This window comes from Schistocerca nitens, chromosome 1, assembly GCF_023898315.1.
Source record: "Schistocerca nitens isolate TAMUIC-IGC-003100 chromosome 1, iqSchNite1.1, whole genome shotgun sequence".
Classification (NCBI taxonomy): domain Eukaryota; kingdom Metazoa; phylum Arthropoda; class Insecta; order Orthoptera; family Acrididae; genus Schistocerca; species Schistocerca nitens.
This window is the reverse complement of record NC_064614.1, coordinates 1,017,560,780-1,017,588,336: the sequence shown is the minus strand read 5'-3', so window position 1 is coordinate 1,017,588,336 and position 27,557 is coordinate 1,017,560,780. Positions and strand designations below refer to the sequence as shown.

The 27,557-nt window shown below is 38.4% G+C and overlaps 2 protein-coding genes across 7 annotated transcripts in view; one reads left to right on the top strand and one right to left on the bottom strand.

Moving 5' to 3' along the window:
* Positions 1 to 9,760, bottom strand: part of LOC126196235 (putative tRNA (cytidine(32)/guanosine(34)-2'-O)-methyltransferase) — a 61,043-nt gene extending 51,283 nt beyond the window's left edge. Inside the window, exon 1 of the mRNA XM_049934548.1 lies at positions 9,618 to 9,760. The gene's annotated coding sequence lies outside the window, so the exon portion shown is untranslated. The remainder of the gene's footprint in view (positions 1 to 9,617) is intronic.
* The window catches only part of LOC126196252 (putative tRNA (cytidine(32)/guanosine(34)-2'-O)-methyltransferase), a 74,626-nt gene continuing 56,491 nt past the window's right edge, over positions 9,423 to 27,557 (top strand). For 2 of the 6 annotated variants that reach the window (XR_007538793.1, XM_049934549.1), the window contains exons 1-2: positions 9,812 to 9,964; positions 20,832 to 20,955. Coding sequence is in view for 5 of the 6 variants with exons in the window: in XM_049934549.1 (XP_049790506.1) it covers positions 20,835 to 20,955 (121 nt within the window). In the remaining variant the exon portion in view is untranslated. Of the gene's footprint in view, positions 9,574 to 9,811; positions 9,969 to 10,019; positions 10,390 to 14,295; positions 14,408 to 20,831; positions 20,956 to 27,557 lie in introns of those variants that run through there. The other 4 variants (XM_049934552.1, XM_049934550.1, XM_049934551.1 and 1 more) reach the window with 4 other exon arrangements.

The following is a 27,557-nucleotide window of genomic DNA, read 5'->3' as shown; positions in this document are numbered from 1 at the left end:
CAAATCATATATTAAAAAGAACAAGCCAAGATCAGAGTGAAAATTTCATTATGGAAATTTTCCGAGGCTGTGGCTAAGCCATATCTCCACAATATCTTTTCTTCTAGGAGTTCTACACTTGCAAGTTTCGCACGAGAGCTTCTGTGAAGTTTGGAAGATAGGAGACAAGGTGCTGGCAGAAGTAAAGCTGTGAGGCTGAGAATCATGCTTGTTTAGCTCAGTCAATAGTGTACTTGGCTGCAGAAGACAAAGGTCCTGAGTTTGAGTCTCGGTCTGGCAAACAGTTTCAATCTGCCAGGAAGGTTCATACCAGTGCATACTCCGCAGCAGAGTGATTCTGTCTACAGCACTGTACAATGTAATGTGGTATTATAAATTACAGGCAGACTACAAATAAAGGAAGTAGGTGCATAGTTGGGGCATTGAGTGGTCAGCAGGCATATAAACAGGGATTGGAAATGTTGCTGAGCTTCTAAACATTGCCTTCATCAGAGTTAACTTATACAAAATATCTCCAAATGGTCAGACATACATATGCATGTCTAGATGCAATGCCTGTAATGTTCATTGTGTAGCAGTTCTCTCTGATTTCAATAATCATTTGGTTGCCACTTCCCCTACTGATTTAAAAAATTCCACTGGAATTTTATATGTTCCTTCTGCATTGTTTGATCACCAGTCTTCAAAAGCTTTATTAAGCTCTGACTCTATGTCCTCCATGCTAAAAACCATTTCATCTTCCATCACATTATCAGGCAGTGCCACTCCTTCGTAGAGGCTCCCACTGTACTCGTTCCACTTACCTTTTTTTTCTCTGTGTTGAACATTAGAATTTCTTTTACATTTTTAAAGTTAATGTCCATCATTTTAAAATCACCTAAAATTATTTTTACTTTTTATAAGCTAAATCAGTCCACCTGATGACCATTTCCTTTTTGATTTCTTCATATTTTTCCTACAGTCGTTTCACTTAGCTTCCCTGCACTTCCTATTGATTTTATTCATAAACAATGTATACTGCTGAATTTTTTCTCTTTTCCTGAACATTTTAAAATTCCTTTCTTGTGTGTGATCAATTGAAGTAATCCTTCTGTTAACCAGAATTTCTTTTCCTCCTCAGCTGAACTATCTACTAAGGTATTCATTACTGAAGTATATGTCGCCTGTCAGGCCTGGTAATCTAGTAGTAAAGCACATGTCTGGTAACCCAGAGGTAGCAGGGTCAAATCCCAGTTGGACCATACAATATTTCAGTCCACCTTCAACACAGATTTCATCTCTCAATAATGAGAAGATTTGCTACGAATAATATACCGTTCAGATTTCACATTAAACTGCAAGTTCCTCTTCTCTGGCAGGATTATTGGGGTAGGTTAGAAATATGTGTCACTGAGATGGTGTTCAGTTGAAAGACTTGCAACTTGCTGTTGATACAGGGAATTATTACTATTATCCATTACCTCAGGATGAACATCATTTCTCAGTATTTCTGTGTCCTACTTCATTGTATCGTAAAGCTTCTTGAAGATTATCTTAAGCGCATCTGCTTCTAGGTATGCCTTACAATCTAATATTTGATTTTGGAATATCTGTGTCGCCATGATGTAATCCAGCTGGTAATCCAGTGTCAAAGTACCTCTCCTCCTCTTGTGATTTTTGAATAGTGTATTTTCTATTACCAACTAATACTTATTGCAGAACTCAAGGAATCTTTCTCCTCTTTTGTTCCTGTTGCTAAGTGCACGTTCTCTTATAAGTCTGTCTCCCTCCTATTATAGTGTTCCAATCCCCCTTGATTATCAGATTTTAATTTCCCTTTAAATGCTGAATTACATATTTGTCTTCCTATAAACCCTTTGTCTCATCGTCTTGTGTTTCTGACATTGACATGTATACCTAAACTATAATTATTGGCACTGGTTTGATTTTTATTCTGATCAGAACAACCCTATCACATCTGTTTCCACTAAGTAACTTTTTGTCCTTCCTTCCTGTTCATATCAAATCCTAGTCCCATTATATCATTTTCTGCATTTGTTGATATTATCCTGTATTTGTCCAACCATACATTTTTATTCTTTTCTTTCATATTTCACTGACCTTTACTACATCTAGTTTCTGCCTAAGCATTTCCATTTTTATATTTTCTAGTCTCACACTACTCCATGCCTTGACTCGAAGAATGCAACCTTTTTGCTGTTTATTTTTTTTCCAAGTATTTTCTCATAGTCACCTCCATCTTGGCACTGCCCTCTCAAGAGATCTGAATGGGGAACTAATCTGAATCTTTTGCCAGTAGAGGGATTACTATGATACTTTTTCAGTTACAGATCACATTCCCTGCTGATACACAATACAAATTTCCATTGATTTTTGGATCCCCATGCCACTGATCATTGCTGATTCTCCTGGCTGTGGGGTACTTTCGCACCTGGAGGGCAACTGGGTACTCTGAAACAGTGTCTGCTCCTTCTCCCTCTACTGACAATGTTATTGGCAGAATGAGAACTGTAAGGTGTCCCTACACGGATAAGGTGTGCACTAGCCAGGTAGCTGACTGCGTGGGATGCACACAAAGGTTTTTTAGATTAGGCGACTCTCCATACAATCCAGATAACCATGTAGTAAACCCAAAAATATTGGTGTAAGATCAAAAGAAATGCCTTCCTCAGGTGACAGTATTAAAATCCTAGTGGTTAACTGCTGAAGCATTCACAACAATGAGCCAGAGTTCAAAGTGTTGCTGTGAAGCTCACTAAGTACTAGGTGCAGAAAGCTGGTTGAAATATGAACTAATACCAGTGAGATGTTTGGGGAAAATTTAAGTGTATATTGAAAGGATAGTTTAATGTAAATGGAGGTGGTGTATTTGTTGGAAAAAGGAACTCAAATCCACTGAAATAGAAACTGAAGCTGCATGTGAGTTTTTTTGGGCAAGACTTAGTATCAGGGATGGTCATAAAATTGTAATAGGATCCTGCTATCACAAAACAGACTCTTCTCCTGATGTAACCGAAAAGTTTACAGAAAACCTCAGTTTGCTTGTACTTAAGTTTCCCAATCATACTGTAATCATCAGTGGTGACTTTAATCATCCTACAATCAATTGGGAAAATTACAGTTTTGTTAGTGGTGGGCGCGATAAGACATACTGTAAAATATTACTACATGCCTTCTCTGAAAACTACCAAGAGCAGATTATTTGGAACCCCATTTATGATGGAAATATACTGGATCTAATGGCAACAAATAGACCTAACCTCTTAAATAGAAATTGGCATCAATGAGTATGATGCGACTGTGGCAACAATGATTACCAATGTACAAAGGACAACTAAAACAAGCAGAAAGATATATATGTCCAGTTAAGTAGATAAAAAATCAGTAGTGTCTATATCAGTGAGGAACTTGGAACTTTTGACACAGGGCAGGCGCATGTAGAGGATAACTGACTATGCAATGCACAAATATGTATCCAGTAGAACAGTTTATAACGGGAGGAACCCTCAATGGTATAGTCCCTGTAAAGAAACTTCTAAAGAAACAGAGGCTATTACATAACAGGTGTAAAACAAAGCACAGGACTATAGACAGGGACTGCTGAATGAAACTTGTTTGGCTGTCAAGAGGGAAATGCATGAAGCCTTCAATAGATATCACAACAGAATATTGGCAAATGATATTTCAGAAAATCCGAAGACATTCTGGTCATATGTAAAGGCTTTAAGTGGCACCAAAGTTAGTGTCCAGTCTCCAGCAAATGAGACAGGAACAGAAATCAAGGGTAGCAATGCAAAAGCTGAAATGCTTAACTTTGTTCTTAAATGTTCCTTTATAAAGGAAAACTCAGGAGAATTGCTATAATTTGATCCTCATACCACTGAAAAGAAGAGTGAAATCAGTATTAGTGTCAGTGGTATTGAGAGACAGCTGGAATCTTTAAAATTGAACAAAGCTCCCGGGCCCCATGGAATTCCTATCAGATTCTATATTGAAGTTGCAGCTAGTTAGCTCCTCTTCTGACTATAATCTATCGTAGAGCACCTGACCAAAAAACGTGTCCGTCAGCTGGAAAAAACCACAGATAACACCCGTCTACAAGAAGGAAAGTAGCAGTGATCCACAAAACTACTGTCCAACGTCATTTACATCGATTTGTTATAGAATCTTCTAGAACATATTTTGAATTCAAACATATTAAGGTATCTTGAATAGAATGCCAACCAGCATGGATTCTGAAAACACTGATCATGTGAATCCCAACTTGCACTTTTCTCACATGACATAATGAAAGATTTACATCAAGGGAGTCAGACAGATACAGTATTTCTTCGTTTCTGAAAAGCATTTGACTCAGTACTGCACTTGAGCTTCTGGTCAAAAGTTTGATTGTACAGTGTATCAAGTGAAATTTGTGACTGGATTGAGGACTTTTTGGTAGGGAAGACAAAGCATGTTATCTTCGATGCAGACGTAGCTCTGAGTGTGTCCCTGGGAAGTGTGTTGGGAACTTCGTTGTTCATGTTGTATATAAATGACCTTGCAAACAGTATTAATTAGTAACCTCAGACTTTTTGAACATGATGCAGTTAACTATAATGAAGTACAGTCTGAAAGAAGCTGCAGAAATATTCACTCACCAAGCGCCGGCAGAACACACACAAAAGACTTTGAGATTGGTGAGCTTTCGGAGCCAGTGGCTCCTTCTTCAGGCAGAAGGGTTGAAGAGGAAGGAAGAAGGGTGAAGGAAAAGGACTAGGGAGATGTAGGAAAAGGGGTAGATTTTGGGAAAGCCACCCAGAGATGCGGGTCAGGTGAGACTTACCGTATGGAATGAGAAAGAAAGACTCTTTGTTTTTACTTCTCATCCCATACATAAGTCTCCCCTGACCTGCGGTTCTGGGTGATTTTCCCACAATCTACCTCTTTTCTTAGACCTCTCCAGTCCCTTTCCTTCACTCTTCCACCTTTCCCTTCAACCCTTCTGCCTGACAAAGGAGCCATTGGCTCCAAAAGCTTGCCAGTCACAGCAGTCTTTTATATGTGCGTTCTGCCACCACTTCGTGAGTAGATATTTTATCTTTCCAATTAAATAATTTATATCTAAAAACAAAGATGATGTAACTTACCAAACGAAAGTGCTGGCATGTTGATAGACACACAAACAAACACAAACATACACACAAAATTCTAGCTTTCGCAACCAACGGTTGCTTCATCAGGAAAGAGGGAAGGAGAGGGAAAGACGAAAGGATGTGGGTTTTAAGGGAGAGGGTAAGGAGTCATTCCAATCCCGGGAGGGGAAAGACTTACCTTAGGGGGGAAAAAAGGACAGGTATACACTCGCACACACACACATATCTATCTGCACGTACACAGACACAAGCAGACATTTGTAAAGGGAAAGAGTTTGGGCAGAGATGTCAGTCGAGGCAGAAGTACAGAGGCAAAGATGTTGTTGAATGACAGGTGAAGTATGAGCGGCGGCAACTTGAAATTAGCGGAGGTTGAGGCCTGGTGGGTAACGCGAAGAGAGGATATACTGAAGGGCAAGTTCCCATCTCCGGAGTTCTGACAGGTTGGTGTTAGTGGGAAGTATCCAGATAACCCGGACAGTGTAACACTGTGCCAAGATGTGCTGGCCGTGCACCAAGGCATGTTTAGTCACAGGGTGATCCTCATTACCAACAAACACTGTCTGTCTGTGTCCATTCATGCGAATGGACAGTTTGTTGCTGGTCATTCCCACATAGAAAGCCTCACAGTGTAGGCAGGTCAGTTGGTAAATCACGTGGGTGCTTTCACACATGGCTCTGCCTTTGATCGTGTACACCTTCCGGGTTACAGGACTCGAGTAGGTGGTGGTGGGAGGGTGTATGGGACAGGTTTTACACCGGGGGCAGTTAGAAGGGTAGGAGCCAGAGGGTAGGGAAGGTGGTTTGGGGATTTCATAGGGATGAACCAAGAGGTTACGAAGGTTAGGTGGACGGTGGAAAGACACTCTTGGTGGAGTGGGAAGGATTTCCTGAAGGATGGATCTCATTTCAGGGTAGGATTTGAGGAAGCCACATTCAGAGTCTGATCCAGTCCCGGAAAGTAGCCTGTCACAAGTGGGGCACTTTTGGGGTTCTTCTGTGGGGGATTCTGGGTTTGAGGGGATGAGGAAGTGGCTCTGGTAATTTGCTTCTGTATCAGGTCGGGAGGGTAGTTGCGGGATGCGAAAGCTGTTTTCAGGTTGTTGGTGTAATGGTTCAGGGATTCCGGACTGGAGCAGATTCGTTTGCCACGAAGACCTAGGCTGTAGGGAAGGGACTGTTTGATGTGGAATGGGTGGCAGCTGTCATAATGGAGGTACTGTTGCTTGTTGGTGCGTTTGATGTGGACGGATGTATGAAGCTGGCCATTGGACATATGGAGGTCAACGTCAAGGAAAGTGGCATGGGATTTGGAGTAGGACCAGGTGAATCTGATGGAACCAACGGAGTTGAGGTTGGAGAGGAAATTCTGGAGTTCTTCTTCACTGTGAGTCCAGATCATGAAGATGTCATCAATAAATCTGTACCAAACTGTGGGTTGGCAGGCCTGAGTAACCAAGAAGGCTTCCTCTAAGCAACCCATAAACAGGTTGGCGTACGAGGGGGCCATCGTGGTACCCATGCCTGTTCCCTTTAATTGTTGGTATGTCTGGCCTTCGAAAGTGAAGAAGTTGTGAGTCAGGATGAAGCAGGCTAAGGTAATGAGGAAAGAGGTTTTAGGTAGGGTGGCAGGTGATCAGTTAGTGACTGTCAGCACTGTGTCCTGCACTGCAGAGTTGGGGACCCTTGGTCAGAATATTCGTGTCATCCACAAATATGACTATTTTTGCTCTGTCATTAATTGTAAATGGTAGATCATTAATATAGATCAGAAAAATCAGTGGCCCAAGGATCAAGCCCTGGGGGATTCAGTATTTTATGTTTCCCCAGTCTGAGTTTACTGTTACACCTGCCTCCATTGTGATAACTCTTTGCTTCTTGTTGTGTAGAAAAGATTGTAGCCACTTTAAAGGTTTGTCTTTGACACCTTAGTGTGGAAGCTTTTTTAGCAATGTGTTATGATCCACACAGTCGAAAGCTTTAGCAAGGTAACAAAAAATTGGACACCTTCAGAGATTTGATTCACCTAGAGTTTCATCCGTTAGGCTCAATATAGCTCTCGCTGTGGATAATCCCTTATGAAATGCAAACTGTGCAAATGTCAGTAAGCCATTTTGTGTCATATGGCCATAAATCCTATCAAAAACTACTCTCTCAGACACCTTTAAGAACACAGGCAGCCAAAAGATGGGCCAATAATTGGAAGGTACATTCCTTGCCCCACTTTTGTGGATGGGCATCACTATTGCATGTTTCAGTCTGCCTGGAAATGTCCCAGTTTTCATTGACTGGTTACATAAATGGCATAATATGTGACTGATTAAGCCTGCATATGATTTTAGAATCCTATTGATATTCCATCATGTCCAGAACATCCAGAGCTTTTAAGTAATTTTATGATTTTTTTCTATTTCTTTGGGAGATGTAAGATTCTGCTGTACTTTAGTTTTAATAGTAGGATACTTTAACAGAGAATTGATGGTTCTGTGTAAAGTTCTTTAGTACTTGTCCTTACAATTCTTATTTTCCTGTTACTTGTTAGTGTGCCCTCCAGTGCTGGACATTCTATCTTCTGTGTACCATCCCACTGCATAAAACTCTAAGCTAACCAAGACACTTTTTATGCAGGGGAACCTTTGCTAGTTCTCTTACTGACGACAATAGGGATTTGATCATGTGTGACCTCATCGCCGCCATCAATGCTCTTACTAATTGGCTCCCAGTTCTTTCTTGTGTTTTTATTTAAAACAAGATTAGATTTTAATGCTTGGTTAGTGCTGAAAACATCTCAGCCAAAAGTAGTGTGTATTTGAGGATTCAGCAACGACTGGTATAACATCGCAAAATTGAACATTTTGTTTATCAGCTTATCACATCATGCTGAGAGTGTATAACAGTTAATTTCCTGATCGGTAATTTCTCCGAATGTGTAAGACTGCCTCCATTGTTTTGACCAGTAACACATTCATGGGTGGATACTAAAGCTCATACATATGTTGCTAAGCTTTAAATTTGCTACAGTCAAGTGCCAGCCTTGAAGCTGCATCATATGATACACAAACATAGTGCAGGTGTAGGTACAAACCTAATTACAACATTACTTGTGCTGTCATGCACCAAAGTTTCAGACATACTTCCTACAGAAGTCAAATATACTACTGACATCTTGGAAAGAGCACAGCTGCTGATTATGGTGAGTTGTCTGTTGGTATTCGGAAGTTTACTGTTGGGAAATGTATGAGCACCTGTCAAAACTCTTTGCCTACTCTATTGAAAGTGCAACAATCCCAGCCTCATGGAACACAGCAATACTAATACTGCACTGCAAAAAAAGGACGCATCCAAAACATAAAAAAAAACTATTGCGCCATAAGTCTAATCAGTGTTTTGTACAAAGTTTTTACAAAAATATTGTTAGATCACATCAGTCCTACCCTTGACACAGCTCAACCCACTGAGCAAGCTAGATCCCATAGCAGCTGCAGCACTCTAGACTATTTTTGTTCTCTATGAAGTGATAAGCACAGTAGACCGGGATTGAGGAAAACCTGGGTATTTTTTTTTTAAACCAACCCGGTGAATAAAATTGTATTTTATTGTTGTTGGATTTTTTCGTACTGATGATTAAACAGTTCCGTTTCAATTCCTATGATTACACTATTCAAAACACTAACCCATTCTGATAACTATTTAGTGCAGCACTGCATCCATTAGGAGGAACTTCTCCACCTATGGGCTTATTTGGTCAACAGTACGAAATAATTTTGGAGAGAAAAGACCTGAGAAATTAGTGAAGAACTATAAATTAAGGCATGCTTCCAAAATGTAGTAAGTTTTATTTCAGTCATTACGATTCTATATCAAGTTAAAAGTTTTCTTTTATGTGGAAGTGTAAATGTTATTTAGCTGTGTTTCTTGCATATCAAGAGATGTTGAGGCACAATATTAATAAAATAAATTCTTGAGACAGTACATAGTTGCCTTTAACAAATGTGATGGCGCTTTTAAAGTTGTGGAAGGCTAACTAAGTAAAATTTAGTATGTTAATTAAATACAAGTAATTAAATAGTTTTTTAATTTTTTAAGTTCTTGAATATGACGTTACTGAAAAGGGGGTCATGAACAATTCATCGACATGAAATACTAGCAGACGCTATAACCTAACCGCAAAAAACATTGCATGCAAAAAATAAAAACTGTCAGTGTTTTCTTTCTAACAAGAGGCCAACGAGGATTTCCCGTGAGTCTCCCCAAATAAATCAACACGTCACGGATAAAAGTCAGCGCCTAGTGTCGGTAGATTCAACCCATTTCTTCAAATATCCGAAAGCCATCAGGATACGAACATCAACTATTATCCGCAACAAAAACACTCGAGCGCCGTACAACGTATGATTCGTGGCAGAAAACAATATGAGGCATTCAATTAAATTTCGATGCAAGTATACAAATACAGTAATTAATGTTTACAAACAAACTCACGTGCGTCAACTGTCACTCTATATGTGCATCCAAAGTCTTACAGTCTCTCCAGAGTTGACTATGAAGTATGAACTCGAAATTGGGATCATCGACACAGGCTGATCCCACCAGTAACAACACAACAGAGCAAATTGCTGTGGTTTCAGCTTTGTTGCATGTAGAAGACAATTATAATCGATATTGTGATTACAATTATAAGACGTTTGCGCGTGACAGCTTCCATAATGATAGTATCTATGGTCGAAGAATAGGATACTAGGATAGCCTGTCTGGGGCAAGCTTTGAACACATGTTGTTGTTATTGTGTACACTATACAGTGTCTGTTTAGGATAGCGAAGAATTGGTGGTAGGTAGGAAATTAATTTCGATTGCATAGTTTAATATGTTTGTTCCCGGAAGAAGTTGGAGTGTGTGGTTTTCGTTATTTGCTGGGCTTTTATTTGCATGTCAGCACAAGCTTGCATAACTCGAGAGCGTTCGTATACAGCGTCGTTTAAGTAACAACCTATGTAATTGGATGTTGATATTTACACGTTGTACTGGCATGGGATGTCCTGACATTATTGTCAACAAAATAGTAGACTCAAATATCCCTTTCTATTTTTGGGGTTTCCTTCGGGTGCCTTTTCTGTAACGGCTACCTTGAGGGTGGGACTTTAAACTCGAATTCTTCACCTCTTCTTGTAAAACAACGTCCAGTAAAGTGCAGTGGTGTTCAAAACTATCATCCTGTGGATCTCTACTTACTACAATTTCTTGCTCATCAGCCAGGTAAAACTATCGTCAAGATGACGATCGTATACACCTAGCCCGGTCCCTTGTAAAAATCAAGTTTATAAGCAAACCACCAGTCTTATAGATTTGACTTACTTCTTTTAACAAAGACTCAACAATCAACATCCTACATTTCTATGAAAAAAATGTGCCCAGTTTTAAGTAGTATTTAAGATTATTATTATTAATATTAATTTATAAAATTTTCGGATTAGGCTAGTGTATTTATTTATTTAGCGCATGTATTATCACATTCATGATATTGAACAGAACAGTATAAAATATTACAAATTTACATCATGTACCAAAGCTTAACATTGGTATCAACACATCTTTATAACAGAAACATTATTCTGCTTGCGTACAGGTAGAAGAAAAGCTTGTGAAACCCATTGGTTGATTTTACTAAAACTATTAAATGCCAGTACTTTAGTTAACTGGGCATAGTAACATACAGCACAAAACCTAGGTGCATAATTACATACATAGCCTACATACATGGATGAAAGAAGTCTAGTTTTATAAAAGTGTGGTTGATAATTATGAATTTTAGTTTAGAGTTATGAAGTAGACCTACAGATTTGAGCAAAATTCCACCTATAATCGTAAAAATGTATGTGATTCTTTTGCTGAATTTGGCTATTCAAGGATGAGAATTTTACACTGCTCCTATTTTGTTCCTTATATGGCTGGAGTTCATCCACACAGTTTTCTTTTCATTGACAACTAGACAGTTATCTTTAAACCATTTTTCTGCCACTTCTGCAGTTTTGTTAATTTTTTGCTGCATCTCATAATCATTCTTCCATTTTATAATGGAGCTGGTACCATCAGCAAATAATACCGAGCTCTGGGCCACCCCATAATTAACTTTTTTATATTCAGAATGGTACACACTTCCATCCTTAGAAATTTGTACTCTTTGTTTCCTATCAGTTAAATATGACTTCAACCACTCTTAGGAAATACCACGGACACCATAATTAGACCTATACAGTTTTAAGAGCAGTAGATTATGACTTATAAGATCAAACGCTTTGGAAAGGTCCAAAAACAACCCACAGATCAGTTCCTTGTCCTCAATAGCTTTGTAGACAAGTTTTAGGAAACTGAAGAGAGCTGTTTGTGTAGATTTGCCTTTTCTGAAACCAGTTGGTGGATTTACAAGAATTTTATTTTGGTTTTGGAAGTCTAGCAATCTGCCATACATTATTCTTTCAATTATACTCGAAAACACAGATAATAATGATAGAGGACTGAAAGTTTTAATGTCAGACTTGTCACCACTTTTGTAAACTGGTGTTACTGTTGACTGCTTAAGTTTACTTGGAAACACACCAGTTTCAAAGGAGTCTTTGATTATGTCCACAATTTGAGAGGCAACATTCACGGTACTATATTTAACAATTTTGTCAGGGATACCATCAAATCCACAGGTCATTTTACTCATTAGTTTGCTGATAGCTGTTTGTACTTCTTTGGGTGTTACGGTATATAGGTACATTTTCTTTCATTTATTGGAGTTGGTACCTTTATCTTTGGATTATATTTAGTGGTCATATTTTGGGCTACATTAATATAATGATCATGAAATATATTAGCTGTTAGAAGTGGATCATCAACAATTTAATTTTTGTGTTTTATGGTGATTGTATTACTTGCACTTTCATGTTTGCCTGGATGATTATTAATAACTTTTCACATAGATTTCATTTTGTTGTTACTCTTTCTGATATATGAATCATTGTGCTTCCTTTTTGCAGCAATTATAGCTTCCCTGTGGTTTTTCCTATAACACTTGACATATGGTTTCAAGATATTATTTTGCTTTGCACACTTATATAGCATTCTAAGATTTTCTGATGACTCTTTGATTTCACTTGTTATCCACGAATTTGATTTTTTGTTAATACCGTAGCAGTAGCCTATTTATAATTTGACAAGAACTTGTTGAATTTTATATCTACAGAAGTATTGCTTTCCAAGTCCCAACTTACATTTTTTAACATTAGATTAAAGACCCTAATGCTGTCATCATTAATTATTTATCTTCTCTCAATATATCTCCTATTGTCACTTTTCTTATGAGATTTCTCTAAAGTCAATTTAATTGCTTGATGATCAGAGAAACCTGTATCCAGTACCTCAGATTTAAAGCCACATTTTGATTTGTCAATGAATATTTGGTCTATAGTAATTTCACTTTTTCTGCTGTGTCTGGTGGTATCTTCTACACACATGCCCATATTGTATGTTTTTAGTAGATTAACAACTTTTTGCCCCCATTTTTACAGTTGTCCTTGAAATTACCATTGAAATCCCCAAGCACAATTATATATTTTGACTCACTATTCAGATAGTTCAGAAGATTTTCCAAAATTTCAGAGAATACTTCAAAATTGCCAGGTGGGGACCTATATAAACATGCAATTGTAATTTTACTATCTGTTAGTTCACATAAACATATTCAAAATCTTTTTCAATACAGCAGACATTTTTAAATCTAATTTCCTTTGATTTATTACCTGTTCTTATATATACATGTTCCACCCCCTCTGTATGTTTCCCTCCAAAAGCTGCTGACCAACTGGAAGTCTCAAATCCCAACTGCACATTTTTATAGTTCATGTAGCCTGTGTTTAGTTATATGCAAGATAGAAATATCCTTCAGTGAACCATTTAAAAGGACCCCTAGCTCATATAACTTACTGGTTAAGTCCTGTACTTTATGATATAGGAGAGTTAAAGAATTATTCAGTCCTGTGAGAGGTATGTTTCTTGCTTGGTTACTTCTTTGAAGAGTAGGCTCAAATCTTTTCATTTATGACCTGATTTTCACCTCCTGGGAGTCCTGGACTTCTTCTTGGTTGTTTTCTTCTGCAGTGGTTTGGGCCATAAAAAATCATTCATATGTTGTTTGGATGCAAACTTCTGCCTGGTGCTTCGTCATGATCTGTTGTTTTTAACTTCTGTCCACTCTGGTATGGCTTCCTCCTCAGTCTTTGTGCATGGTGATATTGTCTTCTGTGCTGATTCCCTGCCATTTGTTCGTTCGACTAAAGGCATATTTACTGTTACATTTTGGTTTCTTCTACAGTTATTTTCGTATATTGTGGTGATACTGTCTTCTGTGTTGCTTCCTTGTCATTTGTTCGTTCCATGGTATGCATATTTACTGTTAATTTTTTGGTTTCGTCTTCTGTTATTTTCCCATATAGTAAGCATACAGTTTCGTCGAGTGACTGATCTGCCTGTTGCAAGCAGTTAACAGAGATCAATGACTGTGTGGTAGGCTGAAACATGGCTGAATAATGAAGGTGACAGTAGGCTAGTGTCTTTCTGACAGTTTTTGAAGTTTATAATAAATGTGAAACTAGAATCAGAGCACACAGATACTATATGCACCACATAAATTATGACCAATTCCAACACTTCATATTTGTCATTGTCTTGACTATCATGAAACACATTCTGTGGCTTGGGAAGTTCGGATAAAACTCTGTTCAGTTCAGGCATGAGTCCAGCAATATTGTAAAGTCTTTGGTTTCAAGATTGATATGGTCTATCTATGTATTTGGGCACTAGATTTTTCAAGACACCTACAAACAATGGGAAAATGACAAATTGTGGCATCCTAAAGTGTGACATTGAGAAAATGGTGGGTTCCCATGACCTCAAAGGAGAATATGAAACATTAAACAACAGTTCCCAGCAATCTGTTGAAAACTTCATCATTGTAAAATTTCTGGAATCTACAATGTTACTGTGTACATTAACTTTTGATTTGGCAGTGAGGTTGTTAACACACTTTAAAGCTCTGACATCCTCATCATCCATTTTCCAGATTGTAAAAGGTGTAGCTAGTCTGGCTTGCTGAGTAACTAGATACCAACCTTCAGGTGAGGAAGCTGAAGCAGTTTTACATTGGCAAACCTAGATAACAATTAAGCAGACCAGAACAACAAAATTATTCTTTGTTCTTTGGGCCCATACAGAAGTGAAATCAGAGAAATTGGTGAGTGGTTATACGTACACTGGGCGTACAACACAGATAAAACTGGTTTACCATAAAATCAACAGATATTAGAAATATGTATACATTCTACTAACTCAGTATCACTGATAGTGTGCTTCAGGCCCTTGTGATTCTCAGTGCCTCAAATGTTTTTTTATATACATGTCCTGTAGCAGCTGATGGCTAGAGTGTGATATTGGACTTCCCGCCTCCCTGAAATGTTGATTTTGATATGTGTTATAGCAATAGTTGGACACACATTGTCTTCATTTACTGTTTCACATTCTCTGTCCAGTCCTCAACAGGAAGAAGTCTCAGATGTGGGTTAAGAAAATGTCCTTAAGAGGGATTATCAAACTTGTGTCAAGGGAAACAGAAATACTGTTGTTTCTGTAGACCTGTAGTGATGAGTAGGTCGTTAATGAAGTGAAACATGTCATAAAAACGGCACTTCATTGTCTAAGCAGCTGCAGAGCACAGTTCAATCATGCTATTTTTAATGTTAGATTTTTGTGAAAATTATTATTTGTAATGTAGCATATGTATTATTTTATTAAGCTGTTCAAGCTACGATTGAATCACACATTAAAAATATGATTTTTTTTGGAATAGATTGAAAAATCAGCCAACCAGTTGCAAATAAAGGTTTATTATCCCTTGACCATGGTTTTGATATTTGTAAAAATATCTTCTTCAGAAGCATTGGCCTTATTACATCACATGATGCCACAATAGATTAGATGAAGCCAAGCGGCTCTTTTCATAAATGAAATTACAGCTGGGTGGCAGTGTTGATATGCTGCAGCATTTTGACATGAACAATTGTTAGAAGGTAGTTTTGATGTCACATTTTCCAAGTCACATCGCTATCTTAGAGTGAGTGGCCTAACATAAGGAGGAAAAGTGGGTCTTGTGTCTTGGACAAAAGTGAGTCTCTTGTCTCCTCCATTTTCTGCTGTTTCTTTTCTTCTCTTGAATGCCCTTTAAGGGGGTTCTTTTTTTTGTGGCACTCCCCACTGGCACAAATGCAGGGTCATCTGTAGTATCTTGACACTTCGTTGGAAGATGATTAGTGTGACAGTAGCTGTGTTGCAGTATACTGACACTGCAACCTGACTGGAAACTGAGAGCATGCAAATCTGACATGATTGTCTACATATACGCACAGATCATGAAAGTAGTTCGGGAAGAAAAGGTGTTTCGATCAACAAAGAAAACTTGTTCCTATTGTCAAAGTTTAATTTTGAAATGGACGGTTAACGTATAATTTATGAAGTGAGTGTTTTCTGTTATGCCTGGAGAATATCTCAGATCTCTGAGCTTCATGTCTACATCTTTTTCCCGTAATTTACGAGGAGTTTATAATGTGTTGAATACATTGCAGTGTGTACCGTTATCATTATTCACCCCCACATAATCATGAAGTGGCATTAAATAGAAAGACTTGCCTTGGAGGCTGAACGTCCCCAGACAGGGCCTTCTACATCTACATCTACATGACTACTCTGCAGTTCACATTTAAGTGCTTGGCAGAGGGTTCGTCGAACGACAATCATACTATCTCTCTACCATTCCACTCCCGAACAGCGTGCGGGAAAAACGAACACCTAAACCTTTCTGTTCAAGCTCTGATTTCTCTTATTTTATTTTGATGATCATTCCTACCTATGTAGGTTGGGCTCAACAAAATATTTTCGCATTCGGCAGAGAAAGTTGGTGACTGAAATTTCGTAAATAGATCCCGCCGCGACGAAAAACGTCTTTGCTGTAATGACTTCCATCCCAATTCGCGTATCATATTTGCCACACTCTCTCCCCTACTACGTGATAATACAAAACGAGCTGTCCTTTTTTGCACCCTTTCGATGTCCTCCGTCAATCCCACCTGGTAAGGATCCCACACCGTGCAGCAATATTCTAACAGAGGACGAACGAGTGTAGTGTAAGCTGTCTCTTTAGTGGAATTGTTGCATCTTCTAAGTGTCCTGCCAATTAAATGCAACCTTTGGCTCGCCTTCCCCACAATATTATCTATGTGGTCTTTCCAACTGAAGTTGTTCGTAATTTTAACACCCAGGTACTTAGTTGAATTGACAGTCTTGAGAATTGTACTATTTATCGAGTAACCGAATTCCAACGGATTTCTTTTGGAACTCATGTGGATCACCTCACACTTTTCGTTATTGAGCGTCAACTGCCACCTGCCACACCATACAGCAATCTTTTCTAAATCACTTTGCAACTGATACTGGTCTTCAGATGACCTTACTAGACGGGAAATTACAGCATCATCTGCGAACAACTTAAGAGAACTGCTCAGATTGTCACCCAGGTCATTTATATAGATCAGGAACAGCAGAGGTCCGAGGACGCTTCCCTGGGAAACACCTGATATCACTTCAATTTTACTCGATGATTTGCCGTCTATTACTACGAACTGTGACCTTCCTGACAGGAAATCACAAATCCAGTCGCACAACTGAGACGATACCCCATAGGCCCGCAGCTTGATTAGAAGTCGCTTGTGAGGAACGGTGTCAAAAGCTTTCCGGAAATCTAGAAATACGGAATCAACTTGAGATCCCCTGTCGATAGCGGCCATTACTTCGTGGAATAAAGAGCTAGCTGCGTTGCACAAGAACGATGTTTTCTGAAACCATGCTGATTACGTATCAATAGATCGTTCCCTTCGAGGTGATTCATAATGTTTGAATACAGTATATGCTCCAAAACCCTACTGCAAATCAACGTCAATGATATAGGTCTGTAGTTAGATGGATTCCTCCTACTACCCTTCTTAAACACTGGTGTGACCTGCACAATTTTCCAATCTGTAGGTACAGATCTATCGGTGAGCGAGCGGTTGTATATGAGTGCTAAGTAGGGAGCTATTGTATCAGCGTAATCTGAAAGGAACCTAATCGGTATACAATCTGGACCTGAAGACTTGCCCGTATCAAGCGATTTGAGTTGCTTCGCAACCCCTAAGGTATCAACTTCTAAGAAACTCATGCTAGCAGCTGTTCGTGTTTCAAATTCTGGAATATTCCATTCATCTTCCCTGGTGAAGGAATTTCGGAAAACTGCGTTCAATAACTCCGCTTTAGCGGTACAGTCGTCGGTAACAGTACCATCGGCACTGCGCAGCGAAGGTATTGACTGCGTCTTGCCGCTTGTGTACTTTACATACGACCAGAATTTCTTCGGATTTTCTACCAAATTTCGAGACAATGTTTTGTTGTGGAACCTATTAAAGGCATCTCGCATTGAAGTCCGTGCCAAATTTCGCACGTCTGTAAATTTTAGCCAATCTTCAGGATTTCGCGTTCTTCTGAACTTCGCATGCTTTTTCCGTTGCCTCTGCAACAGAGTTCGGACCTGTTTTGTGTACCACGGGGGATCAGTTCCATCTCTTACCAATTTATGAGGTATGAATCTCTCAATTGCTGTTGCTACTATATCTTTGAATTTGAGCCACATCTCGTCTACATTTGCATAGTCAGTTCGGAAGGAATGGAGATTGTCTCTTAGGAAGGCTTCTAGTGACACTTTATCCGCTTTTTTAAATAAAATTATTTTGCGTTTGTTTCTGGTGGATTTGGAAGAAACGGTATTGAGCCTAGCTACAACGACCGTGTGATCACTAATCCCTGTATCAGTCATGATGCTCTCTATCAGCTCTGGATTGTTTGTGGCTAAGAGGTCAAGTGTGTTTTCGCAACCATTTACAATTTGCGTGGGTTCGTGGACTAACTGCTCGAAATAATTTTCGGAGAAAGCATTTAGGACAATCTCTGAAGATGTTTTCTGCCTACCACTGGTTTTGAACAAGTATTTTTGCCAACATATCGAGGGAAGGTTGAAGTCCCCACCAACTATAACCGTATGAGTGGGGTATTTATTTGTTACGAGACTCAAATTTTCTCTGAACTGTTCAGCAACTATATCATCGGAGTCTGGGGGTCGGTAGAAGGAGCCAATTATTAACTTAGTTCGGCTGTTAAGTATAACCTCCAGCCATACCAATTCGCACGGAGTATCTACTTCGACTTCACTACAAGATGAACCACTACTGACAGACACAAACACTCCACCACAAATTCTGCCTAATCTGTCTTTCCTGAACACTGTCTGAGACTTCGTAAAAATTTCTGCAGAACTTATTTCAGGCTTTAGCCAGCTTTCTGTACCTATAAAGATTTCAGCTTCTGTGCTTTCTATTAGCGCTTGAAGCTCAGGGACTTTCCCAGCACAACTACAACAATTTACAACTACAATTCCGACTGTTCCTTGATCCAAGCATGTCATGTATTTGCCATGCACCCTTTGAGATTGCAGCCCACCCCGTACTTTCCCGAGGCCTTCTACCTAAAAAACCGCCCAGTCCACGCCACACAGCCTTCTGGCCAATAATGCCATGTGATCATTTCATTTAACACTTTCAGTTTAGGTGAAGCAGTTTAAAGATAGTCTGTGAATTAATTAATCATTTCTAAATGAAATAATGGAAAATCCAGGGTGGAATGTAACAATATTATGAAAGAAAATTTGCTACCATATAGAGGAGAAGCTGAGGCATGGCTCAGCATCTCCGCTGTATGGTGAATAGCAACTTTCCTATGATAATATTGTTTCACTTCTAAATGAAGTATTCAGCAATATTGCTAGTGATAATTTGAATAACCAGAAATACATGGTGGCCAAAAGTCTGTTATTATTTGAAAAATTAATACTTCACGGAATAATGTAGGCAGGGGAGAGGTAAAAATTGACATACATGCTTGAAATGGCAAGGGTTTTATTGAAATGAAAACAAAATGCACAAAATGACCAACAGGTGGCACTTCATAGGATATAAAAGCAATAATTAGCATAAAATTGATGTTTAGCAAAGACAACTGTATGCTCTTTATAATTAATGCCTAACATGTCAGCTGTCATTCATCAACAATTCCTCTAGTCGAGTGAACAGCACTGTACAGCATAATGGTAGGTATGATGAGAAACTGTCAAGAATGTTGTCTTTTAACGTCCCTAATAAGGTCGGAGAATGGCAGTAGACTTGTGACTTCATGTAACCCTACTACCAAAAATCACATGGATTGAGAGGTCTGGGGACCTGGGAAGCCAAGCATGATGGAAGTGGCGGCTCATCACATAATCCTCACCAAATGATGTGCGCAAGATATCTTTCATACATGTAGTATTATGAGGTGGAGCACTGTCCTGCATAAAAGTCATGTCTTTCAACAGATGTTTATCAGCCAGGCAAGGTATGATGCAGTTTAGTAATATATTGGCATACATTGCACCAATCATATGACATTTTATAAGTATTTCTTAATCAGTGTCACTAACAGGTTGCTGTTGAGCTCCATCTGTTGGCTGGTTTTTGCACTCATTTTTGGTTTAAATAGATCCTCATGTCATTTCAGGCATGTGTGTCAGGTGTTACCTTTCTATCAAAATTATTCATTTTCAAATGTTAACAAATTTTTGGGCCACCCTTTATATTGAATGTTTTAATTATTTTGACAAGGGGGTGGATGTTATTACGAGCAACAGTTCAGGATTGAATATACTAGTACATATATATTTGGGGATTGAATGCTACTCATCACATAAAGGAGACATTGAGCATCGGCATACAGAAAACAATGTTACTGGAAAACTGAGAGAGAAAATGTATGTCTAGATCACTATTCAGAGAAAGCAATGCACACCACACAGTTACATAAAAATGATGCGCTCTCTCTCTCTCTCTCTCTCTCTCTCTCTCTCTCTCTCTCTCTCTCTGTGTGTGTGTGTGTGTGTGTGTGTGTGTGTGTGTGTGTGTGTGTGTGTGTGTGAGAGAGAGAGAGAGAGAGAGAGAGAGAGAGAGAGAGAGTTAGGGATTGAGTGATTGAGAGAGAGATGGCCTTTTTCCAAAGGTGAGCTAATATTTATCATTTTCTACATCTCTGTTTTCTGCTCACCACCTGTACTACTCATTGAGTAGCGTCCTATTCTCATGTCTGTATTTATTAATTGAAAGGTTTAATCGATTTGAATTAGACCAGACTGGCATCAATGCGTAGACAGACACATGCTGGAGTGCATAGCAGTCATGAGCTCATGACTTGTAGGTACCATAGGTTGTTAGACCATTATTTATTTAGTTTTTCTTCCTTTGATGATGAAGCTTGCATTACACTAGGTATTGTAAATATTGTTACTTGTTCATGTACAGGGAGCTGCTGCTGTTTATTCTAAGAATTAACACATGCTCTGAGGAGACCCCTATTGAGGATAGATTGCCTCTTTTGTGATGACATAATTTCTTCGTTCCTTAAAATTATAACATCAACAGCTAGTTCCAACAAGAAAGCTTTTCCTATCTCACTCATATTCATGTAGTAATTTTTTTTTATTGTAATTATTTCAGAAAATGGGGAAAACAACAAAAGACAAGAGAGATATTTACTACCGCATGGCAAAAACTGAAGGGTGGAGAGCAAGGAGTGCTTTTAAACTGATACAAATTGATGAAGAATATAATATTCTTTCAGGTAACTTAATCATATTGTTGTCTTATTTTGATTTATAACATTAAACCCAGTTCTTAGTGACATCCTCCCCTTTGTTACCCTTTCCATGTCCTAGTAATTTTAACATCCAACTGTCCTTTAAAATGACAATAGAGAAACCCTTCGCAGATTACAAGCTTTAGTGTGAAAAAATCACCACTGCTTACTTTGCAGAGGAAGCACAAAGATATGGGTAAAGCTATAAACGAGATACTCAGTACTATAGCCAAGTTTTCAAACATTTTTTTTGTTCATCACTGTTCCTTGGATACTAGCAAGAAAGAGAATGTTGAGGAGTGTGGGAAAAATGAAGGTGTGTTTTAATAAAGAGAAATAGCAGTTAGAAATTTCATTAACAATTAATTAGCGTATTGATCCCTATTTTGGCGGAAGTTAACAGCGTAAAATTAATAGAAGAACTGCTACTTTTTTAAAAGCTGCTGCTTCATTGCTTTGGTGTTGGAAGGCCTTAATAAAAGGCTCCGTCAATTCTGTGACGGTCATGGCTGCAGATTTCTGGACTTGCATTATGGAGCAGAGAATTGTAGGACTACCCTCAATGGGTGAGGGTAGCACTATGCAAAGGAAGCAGCTATTAGAGTAGCGGAATACTTATGGAGTACATATGGTTTTTTATTTTCAGGCTAGGTAGCAGTTTGAAGTCCTCTGATGAACACTCGCCAGTCAATATGCAGAAAGCAAAATCAGATCACGTACTTCCTGAACTTACTGCCTTTCAGGAAAATTGTCATGCTCAAATTGTTCTTGAACCCGAGAGCTGGATGAAAACCAAAATAGAAAACTCCAAAGTATTCTGCGAGCTATGGGACATACTTATATCGAGAAGAGAGATTAGATGTAGGAGGGTGAGTGTTTATTGCTATTGACAAAAGTATTGTGTCTATTGAGGTTGTATTTGAGTCTGGCTGTAATGTTATCTGGACACTAGTAACAGATATGTTAAATGCTACAAGATTCCAGATAGCTTCTTACTTCTGTAGAGAAAATATGGAGAAAGGAGGAGTTGCCACGTTTGTCAGAAACTGTTTTGATTTCAGGAATATTGATATTAATAAATTTTGACCAGAGCAGCACTTAGAAGGTTGTGCAACAGAAGTAGTATTTCATAGTAAGTCCTTTATAATAGTGGGTATATACAGATCACCTTCAGGAAATTTTAACCTCTTCATAAAAAATCTGGGAGCTCTGTTGTCCCATCTCATGGTAAAGAAAAGGAAGTAGTGGTTTCTGGTGAATTTAATGTGAATTTATTTAAAAGCTCTGTCAGTGAACAATTCACTTTAGTTCCTACTGTGAACTTTGCTACTAGGATATGTAAAGGCTCCGAGATTGCAATTGATAATATCTTTGTAGACAAATCTAGGGAAAAAAAGTCATATCACAAAACCAATAGTAAATGGGCAATCTGATCATGACATGCAGCATCTTGTGTTCAATGTTGAAACTTGTCCAAAAAAAAAAAAAAAAAAAAAAACCAACTATTAGATCTTGAGTACAGGAGGGTAATAAATAAGACAAAACTTGAGAAATTCAGAGAATTACTCAAAGACGTGAACTGGGAAGATGTTTACAATATTTCTGACTCAAATGGAAAATACAAAGCATTCATTAATAAAGTTAATTCCACTTTTGAAAATTATTTTTCCCTAAGGGTAACTCAAATCACAGAGAAGTCAAAAAATAAACCGTGGATTACACAGGGAATAAAGATATTGTGGGACAAAAAGGAGACTGTATCTACTATTTAGGAACAACTCTGATGTTAGAATTGTAATGCATTACAAAGAATACAGCAAAATATTGAAGCAAGTAATCCAGAAATCGAAGTAGCTTTATTATGAGAAAAAGATAATTACATCAGGCAACAAAATAAAAACTGTATGGGATATAGTGAAGACAGAGACAGGTGGGGCCAAAAAGGAAGAGGAACAGATAGCTCTAAACATAAATGAGACTTTGGTAACAAGTGCATTTAGTGTTGCAAACCTCTTAAACAAGTAATTCATTTCTGTTACTGATATCTTGGGGTTATCAGGTTTGGTGAGCAGTACAATGAAGTATCTGAGACCAGTCGTTAAAAATAATTTCAATAAAATGGAAATGACACTCATGTCTCCCAAAGAAGTAGCATCCATCATAAAATCCTTAAAATCTAAGAATTCCAGTGAGTACGATAACATATCAATTAAGTTAATCAGAGTGCTCATGCGAGTTGAGTTCTATCTTAAGTTATTTGTGTAATCAATCTCTTATCAGTGGAACATTTCCATTCTGGCTAAAATATGCTGAACTTAAGCCTCTTTACAAGAAGGGGGGTAAAGAGATACCATCAAACTATCGACCAATTTCACTTTTGCCTGCTTTCACAAAAATATATGAAAAGGTTGTGTTCAAGCATCTCCTTAAGCACCTGACTGCAAATAATGTATTGTCCAAGTCACAGTTTGGATTTCTTAAGGGTTCTGACATAGAGAAAGTTATTTACACTTACAATGAGAATGTACTTAATTCATTAGATAATAAATTAGATGCTTCTGGCATTTTCTGTGACCTGTCAGGACCCTTTGACTGTGTGAACCATAGCATTCTCTTAAGTGAATTAGAATATTATGTTGTCACCAGCAATGCTGCGAAATTGTTTGAATTTTATCTATCCAACAGGAAACAAAGGGTGTTGTTGCAAAATACCTGTGCAGTAAGCAGTCAGTCTTGGACTGGGGATTAATTACATGTAATATTCCTCAAGGTTCCATCTTGGGTCCATTACCTTTTCTTGTGTTCATTAATGACCTCACATCTGTTACATTGCCAGTTGCTAAGTTTGTTGTGTTTGCATATGATACAAGCATTGCAATAAGCAGCAAGTGAAGTACAGATTTAGAAATAGCTGCCAATCAAATTTTCACTGACGTCAATAAGTGGTTTAAAGCTAATTCACTGTCATTAAACTATAGGCAGTTCAAAACCTGTAACAGATTTCCTTCCAGCATGTGTATAACATATGAAGACATGCAGATTGAAGAGGTTGACAGTGTTAAATTTCTGGGATTACAACTCAATAATAAATTCAGTTGGAAAGGGCATACCACAGAATTGATTAAGCGCCTAAACAAGACTGTATTTGCAGTGAGAATGGTGTCAGATCTAGGAGATATAAATATAAAAAAATTGCATAATTTGCTTACTTTCATTCTATTGTGTCATATGGGATCATATTCTGGGGCAACTCATCAGACCAAGCAAAAGTTTTTAGTGTGCAAAAGCGTGTGATAAGAATCATTTGTGGTGTAAATTCAAGATCATGTAGAAACCTCTTCAAGGAGCTTTGTATTCAAACCACTGCTTCTCAGTATATTTATTCCTTAATTAAATTTGTTACAAGTAATACGTCTCAGCATTCCAGAAGCACTTATGAGTTCAAAAAAGATATATTTAAATAAACGGTTCTGTTTAGAACCTGTTCTGACAGTTATTTCAGTAAATATTGAAGGCATGTCACAACCTAAGCAACAGCTGCTTGAAGAACTGTGCCGTGAACAGAAGTGTGATGTACTGTGCATACGAGAAACTCACAGAGATACCCAGCAATGATGACTGAAAATACCTGGTTTGCAGCTAGCTGCAGAAATACCTCATGCTAAATATGGAAGTGCTATTTTCGTCAAGCCAGAAATCCCAAGTCTTGAGTGCCTATTGTACACATGACAATAACATCGAGATCATCACCTTGGAACTCAGCAACTGTGTGATCACATAATTGTAGAAGCCTCATTCCAAAAAATTTGTTCCTCCTAAAAATTTTGATTCGCGGAAGATATCTGTGGTAATAGGGAATTTTAATAGCCACAGCCATGCCTGGGGATGCACTCAAGAAGATGAAAATGGTGAAGCCATTATATCTTGGGCTGAAACTACCTCTTGTTTGTGAGTGAAAATGTAGCCCAACAGTGCCACAAATCAGTGTGTCATCCCATACCTAACACACACATAGACCAATAATGTGCTGACTTCTTCCCATCATAAGACCTCGAGAAATTGGTTTTAGACGAAGGTATAATTTCAAGAAGGCAGATTGACTGAAACTTTCTAAAATGCTGGACAATAAAGTTCGTACAATTAAGCATGTGCCTGAAGAGTATGAACACTTTGTTGAGCTTGTTAAATTCTGCTCGCGAGGCTGCAAGACAAACTACCTGCAGGGCGTAACTCCAGAAATAGCTACATTGCTCGAGGAATATTATACCCAATACAATGAAAACCCATTCAGTGAGGAAACCTACCAAATAGCTAGATCTGTCTTCTCCCCAATCTCTGAGGCAAAGAGAACACAGTGGGAGAAACTGATGGAAGACTGTGATATGAGTAGAAGTAGTCACGAGGCCTGGAGGCTTCTAAAACAGTTGAATTATGACCCTTCACAGGTGAATATGCATGCGAATGTCTGAGCTGATCAAATTACACACCAGCTCATACAAAATAGGAAACCACCTTAATCAACCAGGCCTGGTAAGAAGACGTGTGAGAGACGTTCTGACCAAGAAACCAATACTCTGCTTCAACCATTTACCCAGACTGAGGTGGATTTCACTCTTGAGTAAGTGCAAAAATTAGAAAGTGGCAGGCCTTGATGATATAAGAGTTGAGCAGATAAAGAACTTTGGGCTGATAATGAAAGCATGGCTGAGGGACCTAATGAACAACAGTGTCCAATCCTGCAAGATTCCTAAACTCTGGAGGAAAGCCAAAGTTATAGCTATCTGCAAGCCAGGCAAGGACTAAAGTGACCCTAAAAGCTACCGCCCTATATCTCTCGTATGTCATCTGTATAAACTTCTTGAAAGTCAATTCTTGCCATGCCAAAACAGTAGATGTCGCTCTTAATGATACGTGTCGTATCATCACCGGGTGCCTGAAGCCTACTCCTCTGGATAAACTGTACAGCCTTGCGGGAATTGCATCCACCAACATCCGCCGAGAGGTAGCAGCAAAAAGTGAGAAGAAAAAATCAGAAACTTCTGAAGCTCACCCCCTATATGGCTATCAACCAGCAAACCCACGATTAAAATCCAGAAAGAGCTTCCTCAGATCTACCGAGGCTCTAGTTGGGGCACTACAGCAATGCTGAATCGAACTATGGTGTGCAAGACTTACCAATGCTGTGGGATGAATTACACCAAACGAAAGACTACCACCCGGCTACACAGAGAATTGGAGTACATGGAGATCCCTCAACAGACTACACTCAGGTGACACGAAATGTAAGAGCAATTTGACTAAATGGGGTTTCCTAGAGGAGCCGCCACTCTGTGAGTGTGGAGCAATGCAGACGACCTTCCACCTGCTCCAGTGTACCCAATGTCAGCAACATGCACAACAGAAGACCTGCTACATGTAACGCCAAATGCAATAGAGGTCACTAACTTCTGGGCAGCAAAAGTGTAAATAATTGTCAAATATTGTACAATATTTTATACATCGTAAATGCTTCTGACACGAATTAATAAAATAACTTGCCTCGGTACCAAAAGGGGTCCAATATTCAGGAACACACATTTTCAACAAATTGCCAGCAACTGTTAAAAAGTTGGTTTCAGATAAAGCACAGTTTAAACAGAGTTTGAAAGACTTTCTGATAGGCAGCTACTTCTATTCTATAGATGCATATCTTAACAGAGACTGTTAAGCCAGCTTAAGTAAAAATGTCTGTTAGATTTCTGTTTGGCAACACTTGGTCACAACAGTCAAAATTAGGTATTTTGTTTATGATAAATTATTAATAGTGCATAACAATGTTTCATTCTGGCAGTGTGTTAATTCTGTAAATATTAGCTGTTCCAGTTTACCACATTGTATTCACCTATTTTGACAATCTCGTGACAAATGATCAGGGCAGTAAGTATTATATTCAAATGTTTTATGTTATAGTTTCTGACATGTTCCATGCCCACGAGAATCATCTCATTTTTTTTGGGGTCTATGGAATGAAAACTGAATCTAATCTAGTCATCAGGCACAGATGAATTCATGTTAATTATCAATGTTTTTACTGGCCATCCAGTTCTGCTGAAGCAGTTATAAAACCATTCAAAGAAAGTGTATGCTCAATAGTGCAGAAGTACCCAGATCATGCAACATTAATTGGATTAACTTTAATCTATAAGTGTAGACTGGAACTATGAAATTACAATCATCTGTCCATAACTGTTCATTCTTTGATTGCTCTTGGAGATGGCTCATCTAAATTACAACACACAAAATATTAGTTCAATATATTACGTGAATGATACTTAACTTGATACAATCCTTTGCCATAGGAGCGCTTGATAATTTACAACTGTCATTGACTATTAAAGCATCACTTGATATGCTAATTAAGAAACTGTTTTCTTGAAGTACAGTGTTCAGCACTTTCAAAAGTATGTTTTTATCTGAGACTTGAATAACTCTTGAGTCCTGCTCAATGGTGTTGACTGCTTCAGCTAAGGTCATGAGCTGGGGGCAGATCCCTTCCCACCTTCTCAATATTGACTTCTGTGCAAGAGCGCTGCTGTGCGGAGAGAGAG